The 11,517-nt window shown below is 42.3% G+C and overlaps 1 protein-coding gene across 1 annotated transcript; it reads left to right on the top strand.

The window, feature by feature from the left end:
- Nucleotides 1-1,982: 1,982 nt before the first annotated feature.
- On the top strand, nucleotides 1,983-11,517 carry dlgap5 (discs, large homolog-associated protein 5; the record flags this gene model as incomplete). Its single annotated transcript, XM_080747464.1, has 18 exons — nucleotides 1,983-2,046; nucleotides 3,608-3,860; nucleotides 3,974-4,143; nucleotides 4,304-4,363; nucleotides 4,459-4,609; nucleotides 5,659-5,718; nucleotides 5,838-5,894; nucleotides 5,989-6,089; nucleotides 6,859-7,079; nucleotides 7,214-7,348; nucleotides 7,506-7,594; nucleotides 8,277-8,437; nucleotides 8,626-8,727; nucleotides 8,978-9,227; nucleotides 9,558-10,078; nucleotides 10,440-10,608; nucleotides 10,767-10,816; nucleotides 11,410-11,517. Exons 2-18 carry the CDS (start codon nucleotides 3,620-3,622, stop codon nucleotides 11,515-11,517), a joined length of 2,646 nt encoding a protein of 881 aa, XP_080603590.1. The 5' UTR covers nucleotides 1,983-2,046; nucleotides 3,608-3,619.

Genomic DNA, 11,517 nt, shown 5'->3' with positions numbered 1-11,517 from the left:
ACTGACCAACCAACTGCGTCACACACGCAGTGATTGGGCCCCCTCTCAGTCCGCAGCTGAGAAAATGGCAGGTCATGTTCCCTCTAAGGTCAGGGGTGTCGAACTCATTTTAGGTCACGGGCTGGATTGGGCAAAATGTGACTTCATGTGGGTAGGACCAGTTGTGCACGTGTGTTCTCCCACAGCACTTTTGCTTTTGAATCTTCTCTTGTGTCCCTCTGTAAGGTGGAATATTTTGTAGTTATAGCAAATTCCATTTATTATGCAGATTCCCAAGCAATCATTACTGATAGGAATTGTTAAAATCTGAAAAATGTGAACTGGCGCAAGCTCTTTGCTATGTCAAATGAATGTGCACAAAGTCAGTCACAAAGGGACCTCAAAAATCTTTCTGGTTTATACATCTCAGTCATTGTGGAACTGGCCACACCTGCAGCATCCCTGACTGCACGGTTTACTTCATATGGATATAGAAACACCCTTGAATGAAACATCTGCTTGTATATTGATGAGGAGTGGATAAAGGAGTGGAATATGAATATCACTGATTTTGTTTAATGACAGAAGAGGCACTGTGCATTACTAGTCCTGGGTTTCCAGAAGGTGGCATACAGCCATACACATTTCCTCTTCCACAGTTTTCCATAACATCATGTGGGCTCAGCAGATTTAAATTGGAAACGTATTACCTTCAAATGTGCTTCTGGTTCAAGTCTAACTACGTAGTTTGATTTGGCCTTGCATGTTCACATTTAGCATCTCATTGATGCGCTGGTAAAATTGGGGGATTGACAAGTCATGCACAATAAGAATGTCCATTGTTTCTTAAGTACCCACAACAAAAAGGGCAAAGACAGAGAGAGTGGCCTGAAAGCAACTGTCCTACAGATACAAAGATAAATAGAAATCTTTCACATAATTATCCTAATCATTGAAGCCCTTCTTGCCTAAATGAAACCTTTTAATATTTTCGGGCCTGGTGATATCAAGGTTAAAAGGTTCTTAATGGTCTTGTGAACAGATTGGCTACATAAGAATAAAGCATATTTTTGTTCGGCTTCCTTCAACACAGCTTTAACGGATGTGCACACACAACTAGAATTGGGAGAGGATGCTCCGCAGCCTCCGCTTCTTAAAATAATTGTGATAGTAATCATTGGTGTGTAGAGTTCAGTAATAGTGGTCCCTAGGTCTCTGTCTTTCCAGCTCTTTATAAACAGAAAATACATTTTCAGATGGGTTATACATGTTATTCAATCGGGACAGAGAACCCAACAAAAAGACCATTCAGCTTGTGTTCCAGTTTGGTAACTGGGGCAGGGGGGCTGAATGTAGTTTAGAAAACAAGATTTGCATATAACCTAGCAGAGAATATTTATATTTCAATTACATTTGGAAAGACTGAGTAGCCTATTTTTGAGGTATTCCAGAATAGTGGGCCCCTGAGAACACATTTTCATGCCCATTTGAATTTATATTTATATTTATTTTACAAATCATTTCTACAAAAGCTATATGGACAGTCATTTTGGGGATAAACAATAAGAGAGAGGGCGAGATCATTTACTCCTACTGGACAATAACTTGAGTAATTGTCCAGTAATAAGTTGAGTAGGCCTACATGTATCTGATAATGATGAACCTTAACATTTTTGAAACAATTGCAGGTTCACTTGTATCAGTGAACTGTACTGTCATGAAACTGGACCTTTTCCTATGCACACCTCTAATAAAGTCTTCTATCAAACCAATCAATTAATCAATCAATCAGTATAAACCATAGGGTTATAATCATAGTAGGTTATAATAACTATAAACTGGCACCAGCTGTGGTGGTCGCGTGAGTTTTGGACTTCCGTGTTGTCACTCTCTTTAGCCTATCAGCACACAGCGTGCGGCCCATGGTGCAGCCAATAAAAGCCTCTGTAGACGGTTTCAAATCTAACCCGCCATCTTTGTTATGTTATTATCCATCCTGGAAGACGGCTGCGTGGAAGGAGAAGGAAGCAACAACAAGTCAAACTAAGAGAAGATTATTGTCCCAAGGTAAGATGTGTTGTGCTGTGCAACAACTGTGATGTCTCTGAAACCATTTCCAACAACCTAAATCTACGGTCTAGACTAGAGCTTTCGTAAAGTAGTGACCACGTTTGTTAAAGTGGTTGTTGTTTAAGGTTAGCGTTGCTAGCCGTTAGCAACACGGAAAGCGTCGTTATGTGTCTAGTTTAGTTTGTTTGCCAGAAACTTATTTTACTACTGTAACTATATATCCTCGGCCCTGGTGCCAAGAAATCTCTGACAGACTTGGTCCAAGGTTGGTATTTGTCGTTAACGGTTAACTTACGTCAATATTGTAACTTTGTTAAATGTAGTAGTTGTGCAGTGTTTTTGACTGGTAACATCGGACGGAGTAGTGCAGTACACACGTTCACATTAAACTTAGCAACGTATTGCAACGTTTCTGGAGAATCGCTGCTAGTATTAAAACAATTAAAGTTCTCCCTAAGTTTCTCAAGGGGCCTTAAACCGATCCCAACTTCCCAAGCAGTCTAGTCTTAATAACCCACTGAGCACGCCGTCTAAAAGTGGTCTAATAGTGGTATAGATTTGAAAGTTTTGTAGTTGTCTAAACTTAGACTAGACGACTAATAGACTTCTAATAGTCGTCTAAATATAGCCCGTCTACATTTAGACGACTATTAGAAGTCTATTAGTCGTCTAGTCTAAGTTTAGACAACTAAAAAACGTTCAAATCTATACCAAGCATTACCACGAAAGCGTGGGGTGGCTCAAAGTAGCTGACAGAGTACAGCATCTTGCAATGGGCCTGGTGTACAAGATACACTACACCTCCAAGATTCCCATGTACCTGACAAACTACTTCTTAAAGGTCAAGGATGTTCACGATCATAACACCAGAGGCAGCTCCACTAATCATCATCAACGTAGATTTAACACTAAACAAGGCGCTAACTCGTTCTCCTGCTATACCATCAACATGTGGAACGCCCTTCCACAAGCCCTAAAGGAGAGCAAATCCCTAGCCTCCTTCAAAATTGGTATGAAAAGTCACCTTCAGACAGCAGCTACCCGTGACTTGTAAATAGACTAAGCCCCCATGCTCCCCCCCCCCCCCTTTTTCTTTGTATTCTGCCTTTTGTATTTGATGTTATGCTTTTGAAACTGATATTATCCTAGATAAAGTACTATGTTCTATCCGTCTGTCTTTCAATGTTATATGAGATACTTAAAGTGTGGTTCCTGTGGAAATAAGCCTCGGCTTTCTAGGATCTCCTTTTAGTTGACCTTGTACCAGTGATTTGTACTGTCATGAAACTGTACTTTTTTCTATTGCAAACTTCTAATAAATTCTTCAATCAATCAATCAACCACTATTAGACCACTTTTAGACGGTGTGCTTACTGCTTAGTGGGAAGTAATGTAATGCTAGTAAAAAAAAAAGGATCTCACCAGTCAGACCATTTGAACTGTAACAAGCACAAGTCTGAAATACACATTTACAGTACACAAATCCTATCTGCAAGATGTTTTAAATGATGTGCCTTTACCATCAATTTTTCACCTTCTGTTAACCTGACTCTACCAGAATCCACACAATATGGAGGCACCTGGAAAGTTTGCTCGCCTGCGTCAGCGAGACACCAGTGTCGAAATGATCAGGCTGAAGACTTCCCGGAGGAAGTCTCAGTCGCAGAAGGAGAACAGGGAGCGTGCCATTAACCTCCGCCGGCAGCTCGACCAGGTCCCCGAGATGGACTCGACACTGGAGGCCTCTATCATGGCGGTCAACATATCCAATGTTAAGGAGAAGGCTCCAAATGTTGAGCAGTCGGCTAAAGGTAAGGCTCGCTTGTGTCAATGCAAGTTAAAACCCTACAGTGTATCTAGGTCAAATTCAAGGTTATATATCCCTCAAAAAAGGATATTTGTGACCAGATGGTTTTCTGCACAGACGCTGCTGCCACACAACGACTGGAGATGCTTAAGAGATGGAAGGAGAACAAGCTCTTGCAGAAGGAGAAGGAGAAACGGGAGAAGGAACGTAAGGGTGTCTTTAAGGTTGGCCTATTCCACCCCAAGGACACCTTCCCCCTCCAGCTTCCGGCTGCCAGACCCCGGGAGGTGAGGGGCCCTTTAAAGGCAGACCTTTTCAAGATGGAAAATGTCTCTACTGATTTTTGTCATAGAGATCATGCTTATAAAGCCATACATTTTTATTAATTCGTGCTGAAAATGCTAGTTGCACTGTTAAATAGAATAATGCATTAGTTATTCCTACCAGGCACCGGTGAACGTGCCCCAGACCCGGGTCACACGTGGCTCAACAAAGCCGGACCAGCAGGTGACTTGTAACTCCATAACCCCAGTACTTTATGTCAACTTGCATGAGCTTTGACTTCTACTTAACAGTATGTTTGTCTCCATCTTGTCCCGCAGCCAAAGGAGCCTGTCATGGGAAGGGTGACCAGGAGCAAAACTGCTCCTGTCCAGCCACAGCCGGCCAAAGTGGTCCAACCAGCTGTACAACGCACAACAAGGGCCAACACAGTCCAACAAGCTGCCACCAGGGGCAAAGTTGTCCCTAGAGGTAACCAATTCACCGTTTGTCAGCCTTCTGATTGGTCCCTGAGACTCCCTGACTGGCCAACCAGAAAAATACATTCACTTTTTGCAAGCGGGGGTGGAGTTCTGCAGTCGGAGAAAGTGGCAGCCGTCTTTCACCGGCTGTCCGCACTGCAGAGCACGGCCAGGCCGCTCGCGACCATAGCGTTTGCGATCATTGTAATGAATAAGCTTCAACAAACTAGTTCACATGGACCTTATCAATGGTCTAAGAGTCACGATTGGGTACATATATTTTAAATGGGCAGAATTACGAAAAGCCAGCCTATTTTGAGGAGAACTATAATCTGGCTTGTCCTCTTCCTACCCAAGATGCAATGTGCTTCTCTTTCTATTTTTATTCTCTCTCTGATCCAGAGGATTAAACTAATTAAAACATTTATTTTCGGGGGGAAACTACTGTTTTGCTATGTAATTACTGTACCTTTTTCTTCCCTTTTTATTAATATCACGTAGATGTGTTTTTTTTGGTACTTTATATAGCTGTAATGAGGCTATGAAGAAAAGAAAAATCCCATCCACTACCACTAAAAGAATCTGCAAAGAGGATTCTGTACCACTGGGATTAAACAAATTAAAACATATATTTTCGGGTAAACCCCCTGTTTTGCAATGTAACTACTGTACCTTGTCTTCCCTTTTTATTAATATCACCTAGATGTTTTTCCTTTGGTACTTTATATAGCTGTAATGAGGCTATGAAAAAATAAAAAAATCCCATTCACTGCCACTATAAAAACAATCTGCCCAGGGTCAAATGTCCCATCATAGTAACAGGGCAGAATGGGGCAGGATTTGCAAAAGGGAGAATTGCACTCTTGAGAATGAAGCCATGTTTGGACTGAAGTTATTTTTGCTTTATAAGGATGCATTATAAAAATACAAACTAAATGGACCTGTACTGTTACAAATGGCTAATTTACTGTTTAATTCATCCTTGTGGTTCTTTTATCTGTTTGAATATTAAATGTATTCATCGACAAGATTCCACTAATATCCGTCTTCCTCTTTTAGCAGCGCCATTGGCTCGTGCAGCTGTCCATACCAGCTCAAACTTGGACAAGCCCGCTGGAGGTACAGACACTTTCTGCTGTCTTGTGGCATTTCAGTAAAACCTTTTGCCATAAGCATTTTTGTCATAGAAAATGTGGGTGATTGTCAAAGCATTTTTGAAAATGGTGTTTATCCTCCAGTTAGGACAAGAGGCAATGCTAAGCCTGTAGCACCCTCTACTGGCAGAGGAAGGAGAGGTATACCATAACATCACAGTACACTTTTAATTGGTAACTTTATTTCCCTGCTGTACTTGATAACAACATACATTTCTGTGTTCCAATTATTCAGCAGTGGTTGACAAGACTATACCAGCAGTGCTGGAGGTTGTTAACCAGACTGTTCCAGAGGTGGTTGAGGAGACAGCTGATGCTGTACCTGCAGTGTCTGAGGTGACAATTTCATTGCATACACGCAGACAGTGCAAAAAGTTGCTTTACACTGAATAAAATAAGATGCTCCAATCCCCTTATTTATATAGCACATTTTACAACCAAGGTTTACAAAGTGCTCCACAGAAAATCAGCAAAATGCTCTGTATGAAAACAGGCTAAAAACACAGAACGACAAACGCACAAAATTAAAACAAACGGTAAAACAAAACTAAAAGCCAAGGTATAAAGATGGGACTTAAAGGACAACTTTAGTTTTTTACAACAATCATAAACTTCATATTTTATATTGTAATTGAAGAATATAAAAGATGAGTGTTAAAATTATTTCATTTACTTCTTTCTATTGTTTTACATTCTTATTTCAGTGGTTGGGGGCATGCGTACCAAAGAAACTGCTGGCTTATTGTGTCTAAAAATACATATTTTAGCAACTTGTACGCATGCCCCACATTTTGGCATGGTAAACCCGATAAAACAATAGAACTAAGCAAATGAATAACATTTTAACACACTTTTTCTTTTCTCATAATTACAATCTAAAATATGAACCCTTGTTGTAAAAAACAAAAAAACAAAGTTGTCCTTTAAAAGACAAGAACTTTAGTGGGAAGCGCATTGCATAGTGTGGGGGCTATGGCACCAAAGGCTGAATATAATGTATGTAAATATTTGTCCATGTGGTGTTTTCATTGTCTAATAAATGGGAATTGATAAATGTGTGGATAAAATGCAGTCTTTGTAAAGTTGTTCTGTTGAATTGCCCCAGAAGCAGGACACGGAATCGACTCGCAGTGGGGAAGATGAGGTGATGGGGGAGGTGGTGGTGGCGGAACCTGACCCGTCTGACCCCCTCCCTGCCAGCAATACCACTGCTGGTCCCTCCTCCTTTGCCCCTAAAGGGTTTGTGTTTGAGGCCCCCGCTGGGATCTCCACATTCAGATTCGACCCGCTGACACCACGCTCTGCGGACACCTTCCTCAGACCCAGGTTTGTGTGTTTTATCTTGAGTCATGGCTTGTCACATGACTGGGTTTTGCGGACCTTGCAGGACTGTGACAAATAGTCAGTTCCCAAACCATGTATTGACGAACACTACTCTTACTCTGCTTTCCCCCTGCCAGCCCAAACTTGGACTTCCCACCCGTTCCTCTCTTTGCGGCTGAGACGAGCGCACCGTCTCCCCCTAAATCCCCGCGTCGCTCTCCTCAGCCTCCGGCCGACCTCCAGGAGCCCCAGCATGACGTGCCATACTTCAGGTGAGAAAATGATGCAGAACGACCGTCAAAGTATTTGACATGAAGTTGTGTACAAGATTGTGATTGTATAAAATGAGTTGTATTTAATGGAATCAAAGTCTTAACTTATGTGGAGTGTTTGCGTTCAGTTTGTCATTGTTGGGCCTCTGTTCATCAGGTCCCAGGTATCCACTGAGACGGACAGGCTGACCAGCCTCAGTCAGCTCTGGGAGGTCAAAGTGGATGATGACTCCATCCCTGAAGAGAGTAAGTGTCCCCACAGGAACCAGATAAGTGTTGTCCTCAACAGGAACCAGAGGGACACATTGTGACTGTCATCTTGCATATCCTGGCGGTCAGAAGGAAACTTTGAATGTTTATGCTCTATACTGATACTCTGCAGAAATTGGTCTAAAGAATCCGTGTTCAATGGGTGGTGTAGTTAAAGGAGCTATAGTCAACTTTTTCATTGTAGGTGTACATCCTAGTCTACAGACTAGGATGTAAACAAAGTACGGGCCCTGTAAATGTAAACAAAGGGCCAAAATGATTATTTTATCATTATTTTACGCTTTTTGTGGTCATTTTTTAATTGAAACGCATATGAAGCTTATTTTTTTATAAAATATTTTCGAAACATTATTTTTATTTTAGCATCCGTTTTTCAAGAAAAAGTTGACTATAGCTCCTTTAAGTCGGCTCTAATTAATTTTCATTGGTTCAGTGTATTCAAAACCTATAGATGCACTTAACCACTTTTTCAAAATTGGCAGTTCTACATGGCCAGGGTTGTACTTTTAGATCAACAAATGTTGCTGCTTTTGTGACCCGATACAGCCTATAGTATGAAGTAGGGCATTCATTTACAAAATATGGAGAAGCAAGGTTTAATTCAGACTGATCCAGAGTTTTAATCAATTGAACTCTTCCCTCTTGTACGTGTGTTTAGTGAGAGATCGTATGCGCACAGCAGTGGGCCAGGCCAGGTTGCTCATGAAGGAGCGATTTGGCCAGTTTCTGGGACTGGTTGACGACTGTGAGCTTGGACGCGGGGAGAAGGTCACCACCTGCACCGACCTGCAGGGTTTCTGGGAGATGGTATATTTCCAGGTAGGGGCTAAAGTTCATCCTAGTGTGTGAACAGATTCTCTTAAAAAATGTTGGCATGGTGTAACTGAACTAATGGGTAATAATGGTGTGATATGTTTTGAGCTTGGGGCCATATGGATCTTTAGGCAGGGTTAAATGCTTAATGTAATGTGTACTATATAGTACATTAAGTTATTTAAATATTTCAGGTTGAGGATGTGTTCAGGAAGTTTGATGCCCTCAAGGAGGCTGAGGCCAGATGCTGGGTGGAGGAACACAAACCTCCACCGCGTCGGAAGAAGATTGTCAAGGTAAAAATCTAACTTGCCAAATATGTTTTTCTTTGTATGTGTTCCTTTTGCTTAGCATGGGATTATGTTTATTTTGGATCTAACTTCCCAAATATGTTTTTCTTTGTATGTGTTCCTTTTGCTTAGCATGGGATGTTTATTTTGGCCTGTAGGGGTATCTGTTGCATATTTGCCCCTTATTAGTCTTCTTGAAACAATTCTGTTGCCTGTTATTTTTGCTAATACTTGGGAGTCAATTTGTTTTCCTCAGAAACCACCACCTGCTGCTGCTCCAAAGGCAGGCACCAATGCAGAGGCCAAGTCTCGACTGGCTGCTGTGAAGGCGGCCATGAAGGCCAAGCAGCAGGCTGCCCAGGCAGAGAAGGCTGCCCAGGCTGCTGGTGAAACTGAGGACAACCCCAGCATCCAGGTGTCTGAAGCCCCAACAGTTGCCCAGGTCACAGGCACTGTGGTCTTCAATGGTGGCTTCTTTAAGGTGGAAAGCCCAGCAAAACAGACAGGTGAGAAATGCTTGCAGAGTGGAAAGAAAACCCCCTTTGTGCTCTTGTATATTATGGGGAGAGGCCACTGACTGAAATCTTTACTGTGCAACATGAACCTTGTGTGCATGGGCTGGATTCATGTGATTAAATGGAAACTTTTGAATCGAGGTCAAGTCATGCTCTAAACAATGTTCATTTTAATGTTCCCTGATACAGATTAATGTTTGCATTTTCTCTAGCTAACAATCATGCATCATGGTTAGAAATGTATTTTTACTGCCAGTATGGTAATGGTTTGAAAACCAGTAAAACTGCCTAATTCTGCTCATTCTCTGGTTATGTCTGCAGGATCATTGAGCCGCCTGAGTACTGCCGTGACACCACAGGCTTCTTCTCCCTGTGGGAGATTGACCCGCCAGTCTATTGCCATGTCCCACCTCTCTCCGATCAACCTCTCCTCCCCTGATCACCGTAGACGTACTCCTTCCCGCCACGCTCTCACACTGCCTGTTACCCCCTGCACTCGGTTACTTGCCATGCAAGATGGTGACGGAGAAGAGCCTGAGGTCGACAGCAAGCCACTCTCGCCGAGGCTTTCCCCTGCTGCCAGCAGTCCCGAATCTGCTTCTCCAGTGCAAGACGGTGACGGAGAAGAAAAGCCTGAGGTCGATGGAAAGCCACTCTCGCCGAGGCTTTCTCCTGCTCCCTGCATACCCACTTCTCCCTCCAGCCAGGCTCCTGAACCAGACCTGAGCTTCACTGTGCCTCCCTGCCCTGTTATGCCATCTTCGCCTGTTGTGCTGTCTATGCCCACAGTGGTCCGAGCCCAGGAGTCTACAAATTACACTCCAGACTGCTCAGTTGTTGAGGTGAACATTGTCTGCCTTTCTATGCTGGCTCAATGCAGTAACTATCAAAATTCCATTACTGCACTTGAGACTGACCAGTGTTAGTTGTGCTATAATATTTAGGTTGATGTCAGCGGGTTTCATGAGCAGTGCATATATTGCTGAGGAACTGCTAAAATGATAGGCTCAAAGTGTTCTTCATTTTTAGCAGTATAGTTGATGCTTGACAGAGGTTCATCATGACGTGTATTCCAACCTGTTTATTGTGCGAATCCAGTCTTATTCATGCCTGTCTGCTTTGCATTGGTTATTGCGATGCATTGAGCTGAAAATAAACTATGCAAGTTAACCAATTCAGTAACCAAGTCTCTTGTGATTAAAGGATGCTCCTGGCTTGGATATGGAGCTGTACTTTCAACCATCAGAAAGATGCAGCCTGTCACCGAGGAATGCCATGGAAACATCTGTGCCAGTGGATGTAGAAATGGAGAGTCCGATCGCTCGACATGGAGATGAGCGAACGCAGGAGGATGCCGCTATGCCTCCCACAGGTAAGGTTTTACACGCGTCTGTTTTTCTCCACTGAACCACATACTGTATGGATGTTAAGGTGATGGTGTGTAATCTTAAACCAGCACATGAAATTGCATATTCACTGAGTGTGGCTGTCAATCACTGTTGTGCTCACTCTCAGTCTTTCTCACTTCAGATTTGGCTCGGGTATTCCCACCCCAGTTGCCACAGGCTGCCTTTATTGAGGTACACACTTTGATTTTCTATTCTTCGTCAAATTTAACCCTTAAACACTTAAGCACCACTTTGTTCAACGTCTTATTTGCACCTATATTGAAATGCCCCAATAGGAAAGCCAGGTTAAATGTTTAACCCAACTACGACTACTACTCATATTTCACATTGTGTGTAGGGCTGTCACGATTATGACATTTTACATGACGATTAATTGTCACTCAAATTATTGTGATTAACAATTTAATTTTTTGTTGTCGACAATTACATTTCTGTTTGGCTTGTAGGCTTTGGAGTTGCACATGGCAATTATGACACAACCTAAATATACAAACAAAGAAATTGCTGACATATTTGACAACTGTGGAAATAGCCGATCTACAAGAATCGCGGCGTGTTGTGAGCTTGTAGATCTGCTATTTCCACTACTTTTTGAAAGTGTTTGAAACCATTAACATTTCTCAACATGGAAACTATTTTGAAAAGTAATTGTGACTACCTCAATTGCAATAAGATGATTATGTAATAATTGTGACAGCCCTAATGGTGTGATAGCTTTGGGTTCAGTGGAGACTATTTTGACAGTTTTTCTGCTTGTTTCTCAGGCCCAGAATGCTGAATCTGACCTCCTCCTGTTCACCTCCAACCTGAGGGACAGGATAAGGCAGAGTGTCTGTCCCAGTGACTTGATGGTCTTCACCCCTCCCAAATAA

Source organism: Nannobrachium achirus (assembly GCF_963921795.1).
Source record: "Nannobrachium achirus genome assembly, chromosome: 18".
Classification (NCBI taxonomy): Eukaryota; Metazoa; Chordata; class Actinopteri; order Myctophiformes; family Myctophidae; genus Nannobrachium; species Nannobrachium achirus.
The sequence above is the reverse complement of the archived record's forward strand: the minus strand, read 5'-3'. Positions and strand labels throughout refer to the sequence as shown.